This window comes from Corvus hawaiiensis, chromosome 22 (genome assembly GCF_020740725.1).
Source record: "Corvus hawaiiensis isolate bCorHaw1 chromosome 22, bCorHaw1.pri.cur, whole genome shotgun sequence".
In the NCBI taxonomy this organism is placed as follows: domain Eukaryota; kingdom Metazoa; phylum Chordata; class Aves; order Passeriformes; family Corvidae; genus Corvus; species Corvus hawaiiensis.
This window is the reverse complement of record NC_063234.1, coordinates 5,771,390-5,793,193: the sequence shown is the minus strand read 5'-3', so window position 1 is coordinate 5,793,193 and position 21,804 is coordinate 5,771,390. Positions and strand designations below refer to the sequence as shown.

General features: G+C 40.9%; 1 protein-coding gene across 2 annotated transcripts in view; it reads right to left on the bottom strand.

The window, feature by feature from the left end:
* Positions 1-21,804, bottom strand: part of MTOR (mechanistic target of rapamycin kinase) — a 64,565-nt gene that overhangs the window by 13,386 nt on the left and 29,375 nt on the right. For both annotated transcript variants that reach the window (XM_048326209.1, XM_048326210.1), the window contains 9 exons: positions 16,075-16,150; positions 14,029-14,168; positions 11,520-11,620; positions 10,566-10,681; positions 8,506-8,583; positions 8,017-8,124; positions 5,605-5,730; positions 4,841-4,972; positions 1,104-1,219 (listed from right to left, as the gene is read on the bottom strand). In XM_048326209.1, the coding sequence (XP_048182166.1) occupies positions 1,104-1,219; positions 4,841-4,972; positions 5,605-5,730; positions 8,017-8,124; positions 8,506-8,583; positions 10,566-10,681; positions 11,520-11,620; positions 14,029-14,168; positions 16,075-16,150 (993 nt within the window). The remainder of the gene's footprint in view (positions 1-1,103; positions 1,220-4,840; positions 4,973-5,604; positions 5,731-8,016; positions 8,125-8,505; positions 8,584-10,565; positions 10,682-11,519; positions 11,621-14,028; positions 14,169-16,074; positions 16,151-21,804) is intronic.

Sequence of the window (21,804 nt, the reverse complement as noted above, 5' to 3'; positions counted from 1 at the left end):
ACTAACTAGTTGAAGCTTTAATTTAAGAGGAAAGGTGGGGATCAAACTTTTTTCCTCATCTGTAAGAGTTATAAAATAAATGTAAGAAGATGTAACAGCAACACTGAAAGACTTCATCAGTCTCTGCTGATAAAATGCATACACACGTGGTGATGAGCTGCACTGAACACCATATGAATGAGCCTTTTGGGGAGAACACTGACAGACAGACAATGGAAACACAGAGGAACTGTTCTTCCCCCAGCCAGAACCCCATTAAGTCATTGCCTCCTAGAGGAAAGGAAAAACAACGTATTTTTACTGCAGCAGGGTGGGGTTGTCAAGGTTTGTGCAAAACTTAATACTTTGCTCCCTCAGCAGACTTTAAATGCCACAGTTACATGGCTGTCTTTTCTGTACTTTGAGTTTTCCAGAAAGCGTTGTGCAAGACAAAGATTGTATGCAAATCATCACTAATTTGTTTTCCATGATAGTCTCTGAAAAAATAAGACAATGGTGTTACCAAGTTCCCATCCCAATAAAAGCAAATTGAGTGCATGCCTCCCTTCAAAAAAAGCAAACCTTCAATAGAAAGCACTATGCAAATTTTAATTTAAACGGAAAAAAACAGATCTGGCACCTACAGATCCACAGAGAAAAATGGAGAAAGGGTTTTTAATGCAACAATATTATAAGAGACCATCACATGCTGAGCACCTACTGCCCAAAGCACTGCTGTTCTGCTTGGCAGCCTGTGTACCTAATACAGATGTGCCAGGTGTGTGGGAAGTGTTTCTTTCCTAGTGACTGCATCTCCTGAAAAGCAAAGAAACAGCCATGCTGAGTGCTCTGCCTTCTGCCAGTGAGCCATAGTGCTGGAAAAATACAACTAGCCACCAGCAACAAATACAAGCTTGTTTAGGCTGATGTGTGCCAGTAACATCTACTGAACATTACATGGTAGATAAGAACGTAATACCAAAGCAGCTAAATGAGAAATCCCCTGTTTTTTTAATCAAAGCATGAGCTTTGTCTGAAATGTGTCACCTGCAGGGACCCTGCACCTCAGGAAAGCCTTCGGTTTCAGTCTAGAGCTAAAGAGTGCCCCAGGACCCTGTGCTGACCGTGCCATGAGCTTATGGAGCTCCTGCTTGTGCTGCTGGTCCTCGGTGGCGATGGCATGCTGGGCCTGCTGCTGCATGGTCTGCACAAAATGCTGCATGTGCTGGAACGCGTCGATCTGCAAAGGGATAATGGAGGCAGTGAGGACCACAGGGCTTAAATACAACTTCTCAAGGGAGAAAGACAATGAGGAAATGAGTTTTCACTGAAATAAAAATCTATGGTTTTCTTTCAAAGCTTTTCAGCCATTGACATCCCTCTAAAGTCACTTTACACTTTGAATATGTCCAAATAAATGAAGAGGTTAGAGATTGTCGTCTCTGAAATGGCTAAACTGAGGAACAAATAATTGCATCCTTCCGACGCCAGGCACACCTTCATTGTCATACAGACAGATAGTCAAAGGTATGACTGACCATAACAGAAGTTAACACCATGCTCTGATGTGCAAGAACTCAACTCTGCCAAAGCAACAAGGTCACACGTACAGGGAGAAAACTTCAACAGCAGAAAATGTTCTGTTACTGCCCACGCAGTGCGAGATTCTAGTACAGATACAGAGGTATCTCGTTTGCAGCTGAGCACGAACTAAGTCTGGCAATTCCAACAATCGAATGTTTATAGGTTAGAAACTGTATCTGACCAGGACAATACCAAACAGACAGGATCACAAATCCAGAGAAGCCTACCTATAATATGCTATGGCCAGACAATAAAAAAAAGACAATTCGAGAAAATAATGCCTGAAGGAAAACCTGCAGCTTCCTGATCTTTCCTCCTAACCTTCCGGCTTTGGCTAGGCTTGAAGTACACACCATGGGATGTTAACTAACGCAGTACTTGTGCTCGTGGCACGAGCTCTGGTGTGCCCCAGGTCAGAGAGGGTCCAGCTGCGTTCTGTGTGTCGCTGAAGCGACTTCGGCATCAGAAAAAGCGCTGCTGACTGAGCTAGCTAGCTGGCATCTTTGCAGAGGGAGACACGGCAGAAGCCGATGATATCGGCTCACGTTAGCTCGGAGACAAAGGAAGAGAGAGGCTGTTCTGGTCTGACGCCGAACAGGTTTATTGTTAGAAGTTTCGCAACCCGAACAAGCTCGGAAGGGATGGAATGCGATGGGATGCTCTCCCGAGGCTTGTCCTCAGTTTTATAGAGAGCTTGAAAACCCGCAGTGAAAGGGGAAAACAACCAATGAGTTACAAGCCAGGGGGAGGATACAATTTAACAAGACCACTGGGGGAAACCGAGAGGCGGGAGTTATAACAAAGAACCAATGAACAACCGAGTAACCGAGAATTTTCCCAGACCAGGGGAGGTGGCTTGTAGCCGGGCACCGCCTGGGGGGTGTGGCTTAGGCTTCTGAGCCGCCCATCGACCCACCCTCTGAGTCTGCCTCTTCAGGAAACTCGATCCAGGGGATGGGCTGGGATTGATTGGCATCATGCTGCCCCAGACCCACAGTGGGCTGGGTCACAGAAACAACGTTTGAGTTGCTTCAACAAATTGAAGTCTAGATTTCTCCTAAGGTTATTGAAGAAGTACAAATGTGCATTGCTCCTTTGCCAGAATACATAGAGCAGTAGTGCTAAAGCAACTTGCACTACCAAATTCTGAGGGAAAAAATATTTTTAAAATTCCTTGGAAAGAATTCTGGGGTAGGAAAACCCAAAATTAAAGATTTAAGAAAAAAGTATGCACACTTCACTGGAAAGAACTAAGACTAAAGCTCCTGCAATCTGCAAGGTAATTTCAGGTTAAGAACTGCAGAATATGCTGTTAGAAGCCTAATTTACTTCTGCGAATCTATAGGAATGAGCTATGTTAGAGATACGAACCACCTGAGCTCAAATGCCTCATCTATCCCTTTCAAATGTCAGCGTGCACAACTCCGTGGTGAGGAAAAAGGGTATTAGCCCAGGGTGAAAAAAAAGAAAGGATCATACTCTTAACATTAACGTGGTGTATTCCACAGCTGGTAACCTAGATAGAAGGGGGGGGGGGGGGGGGGGGATAACAATCTTATAAATAGTGATGCTAGACATCCATTAAAAATAGAGAAAATATACTGCCAAACAGTATCAGCGCAGAATGTTATCTTTTTATTATGTGCCCCTCTCATATCTAAATACACGCAACAATCTGTTCTTCAGTTTCCATTAATACTGAAAACGGATCGCCAAAAACTGACACATGGAGCACTTAAGACTGAAAGCAGTAAGTCTTCCAGAACAACTGAATTCCTAAGTTTTTATGCAGCCTTTTTATGGGATATGGCTTAGAACACAGCTGCTGGCAAAGGTCCTTGTTAGAAGTAATGTAATAGGGTTTACTTATCCATTTTTATCTGTTGTTTGAGAAAAGACTGTCGTGGAGCTCTGCAAGTGCTGTGTGGTTGGTTTCCTTCTAGATGCCATCTTTTTTCCTGCTGGATTTGGCAAGTGCCAAGATGGCAGTCTGAAAACATTTTAGGCCAACAGAGGAACCTTGAACTGCTCAGCTAGAAAAAATGGTCATTTCCCACCATACCAGCCTACATCAGCAGCTTATTACTTAGGATACCAAATGAAGTGAACACACACAGTTACATAAAACTACACACATCACCAGGTGTAACTATGTATTATTTATCTATTTTGGTATCAGTTTTCCCCCATTTTCATGGACTCCACCTATTCTTGCATCAGTTAATTTTAGACATGTTCTCCCAGCCCCTTAATCTTTGTGCCTTCTCTCATTCTGCTTTCCACAACTGCATCAGTGTCCTGCACCATGTCCATCTATTTCTTGATCACAAGTCAAACACCGCAAAACACGGTTTCCCTCACAGAGGCAGGCAAAGACCCCACATACTTCTGGGGTCATTTACTGAAGAAGGTAAGAGGCAATTTCACTGTTTTACAGAGCCAACAGAACCGGGCCTCAGCAACAGCTCCTCTTGCCTTTTTAATTCAAATAAAGAATAGTTAGGTCATGGCAATGTTCCCACAGCAATGGCTCTGCTCCAGTGCTGGCAATCCCAAAGGCAGAAAAAATAAAAAATACGTGGCAGAACATGAGGATAAATGGAGGCTTTAATGTACATTAAAAAAAAGATAACTTATCCAGTCTGAAGCTTATTGGATTTGATTATGTAAATTCTCCCTGTGCTGCAATGTCAAAAACATTCACCCTGGGCTCTCTGGAGCCAAATTGTTCCCATGACAGAAGCCCCTGTACTTTCCAGTTCTTTCAGTTAGAAATTTCCAATAATCTCTTTAGTAAAAATCAGTTCTGCTCAGCAACTAAGTGCAAACTGTTCAGGACACTTCTCAAACTGGTAATAACCCCCCCTTTACTTCCCTCTTTCAGCATGTAACCCTGACCACAGGTACAGTGTAGAGACTTGGCAATCAGAACAGTGGATGAAAAAGAAAGTACCAAACCTACACAGGACAAAAGAGCTACTACTGACCATTAATCTTGGCTACATCCTTTGGGTACCAGCTACTGGTTTAGCAAAAATACTCTTTCTGTGTATGAAATAAAATTAGGGCCAGGTTTTCTCTGCCTTACAGAGTTTTAAAGGAAAAAAACAGCTTACAATCTGAATAACAATAAGGAAAGGAATTAGTTACTCTCTTTTAGGGGAGCAAAAGTAAAATCTCCAGCCTTGCCTTTGTTCTGTGGGGAACATGAAGAGCTATTGTGTATGGCATTTCACAAAACCTGAGCAGTGAAACAGAGCGCTGTGTTCTCCTGTACCTTACGGGCGCTCTTCCACATGTGCTTCATGTACGCATAAGTCACTTGGGGATGGACTGTTGGCAGTGGGTGATCCAGCTGTCGAGATGGATCTACTCCCAAGAGCAGGACAAGAGTCTTATGGGCCAAAGCCTGGAGAAAGTGGCAAAGACAAAAAGCAGGTTAAAACAAGCTCATTGTTACCTCCAGCTCATATTGCTTCAGAATTGCCCAACACTAAAAAAGTACATCTGACCCTCCAGATACAACACAGACACAGCAGACTCCCTGGACTCATAAGAATACCACATGATAAACCTTATGTCTTCCTTTGGATCAGAGCATTAGATTCTCATTTCAGAAACCAGTAGAAAGTGTAAAGTCTCTGTTTAAAAGTATTTGGCAATAAATTTTGTGGTGACTGTTAAAATAGAACTCTAATGTTTAACAGTAACATCACATTCTAGATGCTCTAGCAGAGAGAGCTATTATAATAATCTCCAGTGCTGCATAAAAACTTACAGTTATAGCATGCAATAAAAAAAATTGGCTCAGGGGTTCTCATGTATAATACCAGTCCCACAAAAATAACCTTGGCTACAAGCATGAACTCTATGCTGGTTACAATTTTAGCATTTCAACAATTTCTGGCTAGTTTCTTCCTCAGAGGAGAGCCCATACCACCTGGGCAATGAAAGCATTTAGGAATGCTCAAGGTTGAAGCAGCACAGCAAAGCAAATTGTCCGAAAACTTGCTGAAGAGGACAGAGCCTGACAATGCTCACCAGCCTCCCACTCTTGCCACACAAGCTGGCATACTTGAGCCAAGTTCTCATGTCCTCATGAGGATTCACAACAAGAGATCGGACCATCAATATTCTTTGCCAGTCTTCCACGATTCGCTGACAGCCCTGAGAGGAAAAAGAAGGGAGAACTTACTAGTGTTTGGTCTCCAGTGTACTGCACAGAGCCTTGATTCAGAATCTGAAGGGACTTCCATCAAGAGAGAGAGTTCTGTGCCCATAATTCACAGCAGACTGACATTACAGAATCACACAGAATCACAGAATGAACTAGGTTGGAAAAGACCTTTAAGATCATCTAGTCCAACCTATGATCTAACACCTCCTCATCAACTAAACCATGACTCTGAGTGCCATGTCCAGTCTTTTTTTAAACATGCCCAGGGATGGTGACTCCACCACCTCCCTGGCAGACAATTCCAGCACACAATCACTCTTTCAGAGAAGAATTTTTTTCTAAAGTCTAACCTAAACTTCCCTTGGTGCAGCTAAAGACCGTGTCTTAAGGAACTGTCTATTTCTTTAACACTGCAGTGCATGAAGAAGGTTCAGTCCCTAACTCTCACAATCTGCAAGCAGCTCACTGCTTGCAGTCTAACGATATCCTCTAATGGAAAAAGGAGAAAAGCTCCTAAAGCTGAAATGCATCCAAAAATCAAGAAAGCTCTTAGTACAATTCCACAGTGAGTCAAAGTGCCTTCCAAAGTACCTTCTCAACCTATTTTTGGTTTAAATATCAACATGGAAATGGTAGAAAACCAAATGGTTGCAAAGATATTTTTGTTACTGCCCTTTTCCTTGCATGTATTGCTTTTGGAGGCTGGCACCTCTAAACTGGTTTTCTGCCAGAAACTGCAGCTTCAACTGCTGTGCTGCTTGTGAAAGCATTGTTTGGTTCTTGTCTGTCTGATGGGAGAGGCACAACACTGTCAGAGCAGGATGAGTCTGTATTTCAAACATTCAAGGACGCTACAGAGAAGTAGAATTGTGGAAGGGACCATAGCAACCAAATCCATGGTGCTTTATATAGTGGCCAAGTACAGGGTAACAGTGATGTTCCAAAGTTTCTATTCAGCCAGCGACTACTTAGTTTTGAGGTAAATAAGAGATTTTCCAGTGGCAGCAAGGACCTTAGCACCAAAGAAGTTATTCTTTCCCTTTTTCCCCCAAGTTGAGGGCTGGGAAGGCAAAGCTTGTTTTCTAACACCCAAATAAACTTCTTCCAATAAGCATTTAAAAAATTATTAAAAACCAGCTATAAAACGTTAAAGAACTGTATGTACTGCTTTCAGGACTATAAAAAGCTGTATTCAGACATTACACTTCCTGCCACTTCATCTTTCTACCCCAGTGGACTGGGCCTGAGCTTTTCCAGACAGGAATGCAGATTGGAGACTAAAAGCTTTGTCACAGTTTCCCAAACAGCTAAAAAATACACAGCAGGCTTTCATAAGGTGGCAGATTATAGCAGTCCCAGTGAAGAACTCTGCACAAAAGTTCTTCCTCCAGGCAGCATTTTACCTTAGTTACGCCCTTTTCGTCTTTTACCCCCTTCTCTTGCAGAAATCACCTCTTTGAACAGTATTCCTGTATGTACTACTGCATCTGAGGATATTCACTTTCACTGTAGGGATGCCTCTTATAAGGAAATAGTGTCAAATATTTGTCTGATTTAAATTTTCAGAGGTACTTTGGATTTTTGATGTCTAGAGTAAGAAAGGCAAAAACTTCTCTTTCAATACAGGAAAATCAACATTGCTAAAGGTCTCTTCTGAAAGGCCAAGGTTAATCATAGCATCATTTAAATTGGAAAACATCTTTACGATTATCAAATCCAACCAGAAACCTAACACTGCCACTGCACCACTAAGCCATGTCCCTAGGTGTAACAAATCAGCTGGAAATGTTCTTGTAAGACGCCCAAAAGGAACAGAATAATATTTTATTTTACAAGCATGTGAATTCTCTGACCAGTTTTCCAGAATTTGGAGAGAATTCACTTCTTAAAATGCAGCCAGCCAGGTAAAAAGTTCAAACTAGCCTGATCCAAACCAGTATTTCCAGATGTAATCCACTATTGAGATAAGCAGCCTTGGAGATGTTACTAGTGTCTCTCTTCTGTATACATCTATTTCAAGGCTTAGTTCACCCTTTTAAAGTGTCATATCAGGACCTCAGGAACATTAACCTGAAAAAAAAAAAAAAGCCCAAACCAAAACCCCAGACAACCAGGAAAAGCACAAAGGAGATGGGAGCATGCAGCCATGTGAGTGTGGATGTTACTGGGATGGAGAGAGACATGGAAGGATTTACTGAGCCACCACACTGATTTAAAAGGAAGCTCTTCATGCCAGCCCATTGGCATCTCCATCCTTGACCTTTACATGGATGTACCTGCAGTCTTTCCCACCAGATCTGGCGGATGATCTCACGGCGTTCTGGTACAAGTTTATACTGGATAACCTCTTCCAGCTCTGACAGCATCTGGCAGGATACCATAGCCTGAAGGAAAAATTCACATTCCATCCCAATCACTACAGAACAAATCTATAATTAAGGAACAGTGTTTTGGCATCAAAATCTTAAAATACATAGGCTGCCCAACAGATAAAGGACCAACTGCTATATATTGGTACCTAGACGACCTGCTGATTCAAACTCCCTAAATGTCAATTTTTATTTCTTTTGAGGGGGTAGAGCTCACTTCACTTTTAGTTTGTCCCAAAGCTGCTCCTGCAAAGCTGTATGTCTTGTCTGACAAAAGCCATTTAGCTTGTGGGCGTACATAGGTCTTGAGACAAGCACTACTCTGAAGTTTTATGCACATTTTAGAGACGGTCTGAAGCAGCAATGAAGGGAATGAAGTCTGAGAGCTACACTTACCCCGTAGGCTCGACTGTAACTCTCTCCTGCCATGGCAGTCAGCTCAGCATCCAGCAGGTCTCTGGCTTTGTCAATGCACTGAAACAGAACAAAATATTGGGGCAAAGGTAGTGTGTTTCATCTAGAGTCAACTGTTGACGCTGCTGTTCAGCTGTTTCGTCTCATGGACAAAGCCGGCATTGTTCCAACTCTCGAACAAGAACTAGGAAAGGATCTTATCAACAGAAAGATTTGACAGGAAAACAGTGTCCAGGGCATATATAGGGGGAGTCAAGGTGTCTTGGGGTGACTTTATGATGTGTATCCCATATCACTGCCGTATGCCCAGAAATTAACTTTATGCCTTTCTATGCCTCTAAATTGAGCCTGAGAGGGGGAAGGAAAAACTGAGCAAAACTTTTTCAAAGCAGTTTGCAGCTTGTTCAAGGTCACACAGAGATAGCAACTTTTGCCCAGCTGTGGCAGGCGAGGGAGGAAGCACCCGGCTTGCTGTTTCCCGAGTCAGTTTTTTGGCCAGTGGTTCAGCTTCTTTTTCTCCAAAGAGAGACTGAGAGTTGAATTTTTTTCCCTTCCCTGGAATTTCGGATTTTCTCCCTTTTCCACTGGACTGCTCAATATTAGAACACATCGGGAGGACTTTCCACCAAGCGCAGAGGGCCTGGCCCTGGGCCAAGCCCCAGCTCTGAGGAGACCAAAGGGAGGACTTTAACACTTTCCCAGGTTTTTTTCTCCACAGCGAGAGATTTTATTATTTAGCATTATTATCCTTTTCCCGTGTGTTTGCTAAATAAATAGTTTTTATCTCTTTCACTTTCCTTCGAGGAAAATTTATTTTCCCTGAACCTGGTGGGGGAGGGGTGGTGACCTGCCTTCTCTCAGAGGATATATTTCTAAATTTGGCCAAACTGGAACACAAGGGAGCTTCATTCATCACCTGCACAGTTTGAAGTTTGTCTTCCTACAAAATCAAAGTCTGCAGTATTTCTAATCCTACTGTCATTGTAGAGATCATCATAAACAACATTTGTAGAGGAAAAGTTCACATTTTAGTGCATGAGAGTTGGTTACAAAAAGGAGCCTCAAGAAATGAGCCTCTTGATACCATACAATGAAAGAAAATAGCTTTTGTTGTTTTACATAACCCAACAGGATTTTATGAATTTTACAGGACAGCAAATTCCATGTCTCATCCTCAAACTAAGACAGGCTCTTCAAGCATGAAATAAATCCTGCTCTAGTTCTAGTCATTATATAATCTCTCACCTATAGCTTTTCCTGTTCAAAATGTTAAAGGTTAATCACAAACTCTACTCTTTTGAATGCCTGGTTAATTTTACTGTGCACATCACCCAAAAATTTATGTACGGGTTTTGACAGCACAGATTGAATTACTCCTTTATCTAAGTTGGCAAGCCAGCACAGAATTCTGAGAAATGGGACTTGAGCTTCCTTGGAAAGTAAACAACACGTTTCACATGTACAGAGTCGCTCTGCAAATCTCTGTGACAAACAAGCATTATCAATACAGCTCTGTTTAATAGACTCATTCCTTGTCTTGGTATCTCAACCTAAGATTTAAGATTTATCAATGCTACCAGAAAAATTACAGTTATTGTACATGATACATATGAGCACTTCACCGAAACAGCTGTAAGAGAAAGAAGTGCACAAAAAATCCATTAGGAACCTTACAGGTGTCTCAGGCATTCCTGGCAATTCACAACCAGTGCCTTGTAGAATGGAACCTCTGCTGACATAATCCTTGTGCCCTGCCTGTCTAGAAAAGAGGCACAGAAGTAAAAAAAAACCAAAAAAGACTAAGGCATTCTTATGTTCTACAGCACTGGACCACTACCATCTGTACATACATTCACTGCTATGTTTCTGGAAATACAAGGTAAGATCTATCACCCAGGTCTAATATATCCATGGAAAAAACATTATTGGGCAATTCATAGGGTTATAGCCAACCTCTTTAAAACAGACTGTTTTTCTATTAAACTCTGTAGTCTAGAACATCTTTAACCAGGTTTTGGGATACCAACAAGGAAGATAATTACTTGCTGAGCCAGTGAGAAAAGGTCCTGATGTAGTGCCAGTACAGCCCTGTAGAAAGCACCATCATGGGTATCCCTGGGGATCATGCAGGTATATTCTTCCATGCTGTCCCACTGACCTGCAGAGACACAGATATCTTCAGTAATGCAACGGCCTTCTCTGCAATGTGAGAACAGAACAGAACTATGACGTCGTGCTTAGACATCAGTGCCTAGGCCTGAGTGCTGTCTGGTACTTCTGCATTTAAGTCAGCTCTCCGACAGCTTATCTTTGTCAGGGACACTGTTACATATATAAACATACACATAGCTACAGACAAGAAAAACATATGCATTTTTCTTCTAGACAAATTGTTATCCTTGTGGAAAAGGTTCTTTCATTCTTTGTGATGAAAAAATTAAAATTCTGACACTTCCAGAACATTTGAATTAGTTAGTACCATACAAAGAAAAAGATGAATTTTTCTCAGCAAAGGCTGGCAGAGAGCAAGTGATTCATAAGCTTCTCTAATAAATATCTCACTATCAACATAAATGGACATTTGGACCACTACAGATTTATTCCACTTAAGATTGTCTACTCAGCAGACACAACCTCTAAAATGCTCAACAGATACTGTTCTTCTTGTAAATAAGAGTCTGCCACAAATCTGAGAAAGTCTTTTTATCTCATTTCCAACCTGAGCTCTGTTCAGTGTAAAGCCAAGCAAAAGGGAGCATTTAAGCAACTGATCACCTGCTCAGATCACTCTGTTACTAGAGACCACACGGGGAGACTTGATGTAAATGCAGATTTTCCAAAGGACTTCAATATGGAACGACACTTACTTCATTTCCCAATGTAAATAATGCGGTTCCTTGATGTTGCTGTTTCCTGTATTCTGTAGTTCTGAAGTTAAAACTATCTGTACTTGCACTTCATAGGCTGTCACACCCCAGCACAGGAGGATACTTTACCTAGACCCCAAGCAGCAGCAGCAGCCATCCTGGCCATCTTAGCTTGAGTTTCATCATTCACCTGGGTCCACTTTTCACAGCATTGCTGGTGGAGCTGCCCCCTAAGAAGAATCCACAATTTCTGATCAGCAAAAAGCCTCTTCCAAGAATTCTGCCTCATTAAACAACCACTTCCCACTGATAAGACAACAACTAGCCCCATTGTTCTTTTTATACTGAGTGGAGAATAGGATTTGACTCCTCTGGCCAACTCATGCTAGTCTGATGATAAATATCCTATCATCAGAAAATAATTTTAAGGCACACTATGTTTTGAAAATACACATCCAAAGAGAAGTTTGCATTTGTTCCTCAGCAGCTCTTAATGCCTACTTTTACAAATTGGACTGATATTGCCAGTCTATAAATACAGGAGAAAAAACACCTAATTCTCAAGAAAACAAACAAACCACCACCAAAAAAAGGATGCTTAAAATTTTTGCAAGTGTCATTAGAAGAAACATATGATCTAAAACGCTTGGGCATGGCTCCTACTGGCAAAAATTTTGAACTAACTCATCAAGTCTGAAGAGAAAGACTGCAGAATGAATGTTGCTGTAACCTCATATGAGGACTTGTCATGGCAAGATCTCAGAGGGCATCTGAATCTTTCATCTCCAGCAGAGAGGAAGCATCAGGATTTTTTATATTATTTCTTTCAAATCAACTGTGAATGCTCCACTAATCAAACCAATTACCCTCGGTGTTGCAGTTCCAGAATTTCTCAGGCTGGATACTCTGTAGCAGTGAAACAGCTGCCAACTGTGAGGGAGAACAACTTGCCTTCCCTACTGTCACCCTCCCCCCTCCCAAAAAGGAAGATGAGTTAGTCAAACAGAACCAATGGGCTGCCACAGGCAAGACAGTAATTCTGACAGCTTAATGGCCCAGGAGGAAAAAAACCCCAAGGCCAATGAAAAACAAAGCCAAACCTAGCAACAACAGTAAATCAGGACCTCAGAGATGCTGATAAAACACTATGGGTCCTACAGGAATAACTACATGAGGAGACAAATAGCTAAGAATGTTTTGGCTGTACTCTCAAAATATCACAGCAGAGTACTGAAACAATGATGCTGCATAATATAATTCTAGATTATCTGCCTTATCCTGTCAAGCAGATTCCAGCAGCACAACCAGTCAAGTTGAATGCTACTGAAGAGTATCAGCAGCCAAACTAGGGAATCCTCAGCCTCAGGACGGCCTCTCTAGAATCAGCTGCAAGGCAGCAGACAGCACTTTGCAAAAGCACTTCTGAATTGTAAAAACATCTGCACAGAGTTGTAGTCCAGTTCCACAAGAGAACTTGGAGACTCTGATTGCTGTCATCACTACAGACTATCAATAGATCCCTGATATCTCAGTCCAACAGAACAAAATTGTCCTTCTGTTGTTCCATAGATTTGTTGCTGATACATGAATAAGTAGGAGGTTCAGAAAGGACACTTTACACAAATACACATCCTCCAGGAGGGAAAAATTCTTCAAATCCCTGATGAGAACTGCCTACTCGTAGAAATGCTGATTGAGGAATGCTCAGTAAGAGATCTACTTTCTGTACTGGAAAAGCTACACCCTGTATGTCTCGCCCTCGTTCAGAAACAAAAAGGGCAGAAAAATGCTGCCAGAATTCGGTTTCTCAAACAGTCCTGTTTCTAGCAGTAAAATGACTTTAGTGAAGAGGAATCTCCTTACTGTGGTGCCATCCTGTGGGTTCATGTCAGGACCCATCAGGAGAGAGCTTGTGACATACAAAGCTCAGTAGAAAGGTGGAATCTGGACGAACCCACACCTGCCCCTGGGTAGAACTGCATGCCACAGTGAACAGGGTGCCTTCTCCAATTACCTTCTTGGAATTGAATAGCGAGGAAAAACAGAAGCCCCCCGTTAAGTAGCAAGCTGTAAGTCACCAGCAGCTCACCCTCTCACAAACACTGACTTGAATCAGTTATGTGTTGACAACAGACATTTGACACAAAGCTTGAAATACTAAATGTCCACAAAGACGAGGCTTAAGAAATGCTGAAAAAGACTAATAAGGAAAGCCTCATCCTTCTACAAGGCATAGGTCTGACACTGAATAAACACAGAAATCTCTCCTGTTTTAATCAGTTTAAAAAGGAGGGTCACAATGAACTCCTTTTATGACTGTTTCTGACAATTTCTGCTCAATTAATGTTTTCTCTATTTACAGTGTCTTTCTCTGTTATAAATGGAGTTGACTTGATTACAAGATTGCAGATTCTCTCCCAGAGAGACCTTAATTCACAAGATGGCCAGTCCCAAAAGGCTTAGAGATGTTATTACCAATTCTGACTTCAATGAACAAAGTGAGATGCTGCACAAATACTCAAACTATTAAGTACACGGGAGTAAATAGGAATTCAGGCAAAAAAATTGCACCTGAATGGTAACATCCAGAGAACAGATAAACACCATCTCCCTCAGTCTTCAGGCATTCCCTGCTTACCATTCACCAAGTGCTTCCAAGCAACGCATCCGTCCCAGCATCAGCTCAGGATCATCTTTGTTTGTGTCCATCTTCTTGTCATAGGCCACCAGAGCATCTTCCCATTCATGAAGCTTTTCATACCAGGTAGCTTGAATTTCCTAAGGGAAGGGAAAAAAAAGTAAAAATAAACAGCAGGATTAACATTGATCATTCTGTATTAATTACCACAGCTTTTCCTAAAAAATTCTGTGTCTATGCTGGTCACTTCATCCTTCTTTCATTCTAAATATCATCATGGACTTCTGTGATACAGAGAAGAGCCTTGAGCTAGTGTGAAAACTGGAATCCTGGCATTGCTCCACCTGCCCAGAAATGAAGTCAGGTTTACCAGAGGGATTAATCCAACATCACCCCCTTACTCAGTGCCACTGAAATGCCAGCTCAGCAGCTGGTGCTTTTCTTTTTGGAGAGGTGGGGTGAGTGGAATAGGAAAAAGGGTAAATCAATAACATATTCCACTCCCCATTGTTGCACATGCCTGCATTCAAACATGAAAAACAGCCCTGTTTTGTAAAGCTCTTAAGTGCAGCTGTTTGAAAAATCATGCCTTTAAACTAACTGTAAAAAAAAGCCCAAACTTCCCATCTGGCTACTGCTAGGCAATTACTTAATACAGCAGGTAGTATGAAGTTGGGGTCACACCCTTCACAAGGGAAGGCTATGGTTTGTAACAAAGCCACTAAAAGTTAGCAAAGCAGTGATCCTTATCAGCTAAACACTTTTCTTCAGTCTTTATAGATTTTGTTTCTCATTTTCAAGCAATAAAATGCCTTAATATATTTCCACACTTTTCTCTGCCAGTGTTTTTCTGCTCAGTCTGTGGAAGCTCATGTCTTGACATAGGCTGCAGAGCAGATTCTTTTCCCAGATCTGTGGGCAGGGTCACTATAAACCATGCTTTGCATGGTTGCCAGGTCTTCCACTTAGCCCTTTAACTTCTCAGCTAAGTCATATTTCAATTAAGTCCCTGAAAGTAGAGCTCACAGCTCCTCTTAGTTTTCTTTTTATTGCATATTCTGGCAAACTCTGTGCTTTGAACTACATTTACTGCTAGGACTATATTGCTGCTAAAGAGTGAAGTCAGAATTAGGTAATGCAGAACTTTGCTCAATCCACCCAAGGAATTATAAGAAGCTGCAAATATGTTCTGAAGTCCGTACTTCTCCCAGAAAGGACTTATGTTCCAGTCTAGGTTAAAACCACACATAATACTACACCAGAGGACTTCCACCATTTTGTGCTTATACCTAGTCCCCCCTTTCTAGTGGCTACTACTTAAAGAAGCTGGTCTACTGTGCTTCCAGGGCTGCCTTCCTTTTCCTAATCATCCTAAAATGCTACAACAATTACCACTGCAAAATCATCTTTTTACCAGTAGAACTGTCAGGAGAGCACAGGTGGTTTGGTCCTTGAACACAAATTAAATGACTTATAAAATGAGAAGAAAGAAAAAAAAGGTACATTATTCTGAGAAAGACACAGAACAAATACATAATGGGGTTATTTGATTTCAGTGAGCAGTCTAAATTGTAAGGGACTGGTTAACTTGCTGTTCTAAATATTACCTGTGAACACTTTTGAGAGAGACTAGAGGCATGACTTCTATTAAAATCCTTACCTGGAAGGTGTTGATGCAGTTTCTCAAATCCTTCAAGCTTAGAACAGGAACTTACTCCCTCCCTTCCTAGCTTATCCTAAATAAAAGGACTTACGTTGTCAGGTTGCTAGTTGCTCACAGCTGCATTTAGTATCAACAGCAGCTGCAAAATTCTCCTCCAAGTCAGGTTCTTGCAGCTCTCCCTGTACCCAGCATTTGCTGCAAAGCACCCACTGAACATCCCTGTAGGCAGCAATGCCCTTCACTATGAACAATGAAATATTATAAGCAGGGATAGAACCTCCATGTGATTGATTGAGAAAACACACCACCACCCACCAAAAAACTAACTACAGAAACCATAAAAACATAAGACATGAAGAAGCAAATTATCCAGCAGGACTCACCAGCTCCCCAAAGTGCTTCATGGCATATTCTAGCACCCCAGCAGCTGCTTCTGGCTGTTGGAGTTTATTGTTTATGCTGGAAAGGCAGGAAAAGAAATATGATTTAACACAGTTGGCATATTAGGGGTTGGTAGAAACTTCTACTTGATAATACCAAGCTCTATCATTTAGAAGTACCAATGGAACACTCTCCTTTTTGTTTAAGACTTCCACATGAACAATTAAACTACATAAGGCACAGAAAGACTATATTTTCAAAACAACAGGTGCACATGTTCTCTGCACATAATCTGTTACACAAAACAGAGATGGTATATGATTATCAATTCTAAGTAACAGCCTGCATAGTGAGAAGAATTGTTGCCAATAATTTTAAAGGCATGATTTTTCAAACAGCTGCACTTAAGAGCTTTACAGTACTAACTTTTTTCCTTCCCTTTCTCTTAAACAGATCACCATCTCCTTTAAAAATCAGAGTAGAGATTTTAATGATGCAGGAAACAGTCTGTATCATTAAAACAGTTGATGATTATCACCAGGAAATTACATAAAAAGTGTGCAATCCTAATTTCAGTTTCACATTTAATACAAAGCCTCTGCATTGGTAGTAACCAGCACTGGTGCTTTTCTTTTGCTGGTTTTCAAGAACATGCCAGAAACTGGTGCCATCACAACCAATCCTCAGTCTGTACCAGGGAGGCACTTGCTTTGCAAGGCCAGCTGAATTTTATGAAGCACAAGCAAACAGGCTACTCTTGAACCTGATTCTCTAGTTCATGATGTACAGCTATTCCCTTAAATAAATAATTTCTATTTCACATTGGTTTTCTTATCTTTCTATCAGAAACGGGGTACTCAGTGAGCAGCACTTCTCCTAAACCCCAATTTAATGAGGAAATTAACTTTTTATTAAGCTTCTGGTGTTTTATAAAGCTCGTTTATCAACAGCCTCTGGTTCATTGCCCTCCTCTTTCCCTATTGACACTGGAGAACCAGAAGTGCAAAATGTTCAAGGCAACATCACAACACCTGAGCACCAACAACACATCCTATAGCCCAATATTAACATTAGTTAATGTTTGGAATGGAAACAGCGTAATTAACAAAACAAAACATGGCAACAGAGAGCAATGCAAAGAGACTTTCTTTCTGCAAAGAGTCTTTGAATAGGACTATACACACAGGCAGCTCTCAGAAATGCTCTTTCTTGCCTGCCATCATCAGAATGGCTACATGATTTCCCCCTTATAGGAGAGCAGGGGATCAGTAAGAGACAAGCAAATCTGAATTATTAAAAGGAATAATATACAGACAATAAAAGGGAAATTTTTCAAATGAATGCTACGTTTCTTCTGTCTCTGGAAGCCTCCTTTCCTGACAAGTAAAGAATCAATCTCCTAGACATACTCTGGATACCTGTGAAGATCAAGTAAAATACTCTTGGAAATACGACTTTAGATTGGTTGAGCTAAAATCAGATTTAGCCAGACTAAAAATACACCATAATCACAGTTCAAGATGACTGGCACCCAACAATGGGAAGCACTTGAAACAGACCCATGCCATTTTTTTAACAAGATAGTCAAAGATTTCACTAACTCCAGCTAGCTTCCCAAAGGGAAAGCTTGGCAGCAGCCTCATAAAAGCGATAAATGGCTGTCACGTTTCATGCCCTGATGATTTTGAGAGCCATTGGCAGACACATCACTTCCAGCATGTCAGACAGTTAATTTCTTCCAAGTTATCTTTCTTGACAACACTTGACAAAGTTGGCCATTATCTTTTATTATCCGACAATGAACACTGCTCTTCTACCGCCCTGGTGCACTCAACTACTCATTTTGTTTCTTACTTTCTTGGCTGTCCAAAGTAGAATTAAGTGTCTCAAATCTGTTAATGGTTAGGTTTAAGCAAAGAGAAGGAAAAGATGGGGAGGAAAAGCAGAAAGACTTTGATTTACAAGAATACACAGCAGTAGTTGTTAATCATAAATTACTCTCTTGTAACAAATGATCTAGAACAGAGTGAGCAGTGACAGGTAATTTTGTGGACTAGGATAAGCCTCTTACTGGGATATATCCTGGCAGCTGCTTCTCCCCGTGCTTAGGACCATTTCTGCGAAAGCAGTAAATGTGGCTCCCCGCTCCCAGCCCATTTTGTGTACACACTCTTTTAACCTGGTACACTCAAAACACACATTTAGAAAATACAACATTCTGTGCTTTCCTTCCCTTTCACCTTCCTTCCATGAAGGCACTGCCCCTCTCCCTGCAGACCCGAGGAGTCTATGCTCAGACAGAATCTTCCTAAATGTCATAACACTCTTAAAAGCACTACAGAGCTGTTTTCTAGCCACTGTGCTGGAGACTGAACAGAAAGAAAAACACTGCAGAAAAGCATCCAGGCACTCAGAAAAGGCCCTGGCTAATATTCCAGCCAGGCAGAGTTGCGAGGGACTTTTAGCCACAGTGTTGCTGCTGGAAATCAGGGCAGTTTACCGGATTAGGATCAAGGGGATGGATTTCTCCTTGTATCTGGAAAAAAAAAATTACAAAATCTCTCCGTATTAAAAGAGAAGGTAGAAAAACATCTTTCAAGATAGAAACAATGCTGTTGGCTAACTTGTCAGACAGTAACTTAAAGTCTTTGTTTACTGGCAGATGTCCTTGCAATTATTCCTAGTTCAGAATAATGTTAAGTTTAATATTAAAGGAAAAGATCTTGTTCTCCATGCCCACTGAGGGAAGAACATATTCATCAGTTCATTTTTGTTAAAAAGCTAGAAAAACCCCACCACTATCTCCTACTTGAAGGCTTGGCAGGAGGGCATAAAAGAACATTTTTAGGGCATTTAGAACATTTTAGAATTTTTAGGTGTACGTTTGGTAGGTCACAGGTTACATCTCATCTCTCAGGAAAGGCCCAAGTATTCAGCTCTGCTGCCAGCTATGGGCTGGCAGTGCCTTCTAGTACTAATGCTCAAGGAAAGTATTTCAAAAGTATGTATTTTCAATGCTAACATACTTACCTAAAGTATTTGGAAGCTATTTCAAGACAGAGCTGTCCCATGCTTGCAAGTGGGGCACCACAGAAATAACAAGATTTCCTGAGTCATATCAACTAGACTTTTATATACTTAAAACTAATGCACTATTTTCAGTGCTTAATACCCACCATTTTGTTTCACATTTTTTTCAACAAACATCGTGATTAGAAAAAACAACAAAACAACAGAAGATCCTTATACTTTCCGTCTAAATGAGCAAAAAACAGTTGCAAAACTAATTCTTATCAGTAAAGTTTGTATGAGTTCAGCCCACTTGGGCTCACTGCATAATTAGATTATGCAGAACAATATAATTTAAATCTGCCCCCGTTTATTAAAAAATATCTGTACTGTAGCCAGAATAATGTCCAACCCTGACCTATTTGGAACATTTTATCATGATGAGTGGGATATTAAAATGTAAACAAGCCTCCTGATAAAAAACATTTTCCAATTTATGTCACTCTATCCCCACAAGAAGTGACTTCCTAATATAAAAATCTTGGTCAAAAACCTTACATCTTCAAATTTTATTAGTAGTGAAAGGCTACATAAACCTACTTTTTGATTATTAAGGTATCAACACTGTAGGTCTTACATGTACACTGAGTTAGAATCACAAAAAATAACAATATTTAAGAGAAATATACTCCTACTGCTTGTATATTTTAAAGGTTATTTAAACAGAAACTAGACATGAACTGGGAATCAAAAACAACTTTACTGTCTTCAGTGGGAATCAAACTGAAATGATGGACTTCTCCCCTCCACAAACCCAAGGCATAAATGTGTAATGTTTACTAGAAATGTCCTCTTTTATGCAGTCCTGGGAGTTTTCTGTCTTCCATTATCTTTGATATTGACGATATTCTCTGTCACTCAAAATATATAACATTTTCAAGAACTCAGAAGCAACCAGACTCTCTCCATCGTCTCATTAAAAAAACCCCCTTTATTTTAATAAAGCCTTTTCAAGCGGTCCCAAACTTATCCATGAGGGAAAACACACATTTCCTATTGCCAAGAATGCATCCCAAAACATAATAGAGAAACGTTATTTTTGCAATAAAGCAGCTTGTATGCAGAGTCTAGACAAGAAGACAAACCCTTCTTTTTTTCAGTCTCCTCAAGTTTGTTTAAAAAGATTTTCTATGTGATAGATTTTACCAGCCTCAGTCAAGCTTGTTTTTCCTTCTGAAGACGTGCTGAGAGCTGCCTCTGGAATTGGAAGGCATTGCTACTTTGTGGAGACTTGGGGGAACAGATAATCCCCTGGCAAAAGGAACTGGCTTTGTTGGCCATTTTCCCCAGTTCTGTGATTTATTTGTGTTCAGGCATCCCCCAGTTCTTGACTCAAGAAACCTCAGAAAACAACCGACAGTCCCCAAAACAACTCAGAAAACCAACGCATGTCCATCATGCCACTAAAAATTATTCCCATTCCAGGAACAAATATGTTTGAGAAACTGATACCAGGAAAGAACTGTTTTCAATAAAGAGTTGTGATGTTCAAGTGCTTCCAGGCCAGAGCAGCCCCTTTGGCTTCCAACAAGGACATACCACATTTCTCACAGGCATCAAAACTGGACAAATTCCCAATCTTGATATAAATGCTTGCAAATCAAATAAAAACATTCATCAGATGTGAAAGAAAAATCAGTGAAAAATGTTACAATAAATTTCTTAGCCAGCCCTGCTGCTTAGGCTGCAAAAGGTTTTGTATCACCTATTTTTTATTAACCAGAAAGCAGAGAAGAAAAAAATTGCTAAGCAAAAAAAAGGTGAAACACAGAGCTAGACTTTGTGATTTGTTATGCAAAGAGGGAATGCCTTAAATAAAAAAAGAAATCACAAATGACAGCAGGAAGTAGCAGTGTTTTGTTTCTCATTGAGCCCTCTCCCCTGTTCCACCTGTCCCATATAACTTCAGAGATTTACAACACAGTCCCGACCATAAAGCTGTAGCAGAGTGAATGCTGGAGCATTTATGAACATCTCCAAAGCCAAAGGTGAGCAGTTTCACACTTCGTGGGAGTGAAAAGCAGGATTTCAGAGCTCCAACCAAGTGTGGACTCCATGATGGGCCAGCTGAGAGCTGACGAGAGCCTTTGCCACCTCAGCAAGCATGAGGAATGCCAGATTCTAAGCATTTGCCACATGCATATTAAGAGGTTTGCGATGAATGGCTACCAAATAAATAGCCACAGGGCACTGAGCTTTTCTTCTTGTCTCAGCTTCGCATACACCTGCCAGAACAGCTTCCCAGAGAAGGCAATCATTTAAACTCACTTCTAATTTAATCTGGCCCTCCAGGGACAGGAGGTAACTGGTTCTGATCAAGTAATACTAATATATTTGAATTTAGTAACTTCAATCAACATTATAAACATATGGCACGTACAAATTGAAACCATGTTTAGCTTCAGTTCTCCCAACCACTTCAGAACTACATCATGAATGAAGTCAAAAAGGATTTGTCTCGTTCTTGACCTTAGGATCTTGTCTTTTTAGCTATCGTACCACAGTATTTCCACATACAAAATATAATGGAGGAAAACTAGGGTGATGGATTTCAGGCCAAATAATGCTCAATTTCTCCATCAATATTGGGGAAAAGAAAGAACAGGACCCACTCAGTAATCATGGAATTCATTTCTCCCCAGCTATGCTGCAAACTTTACCTC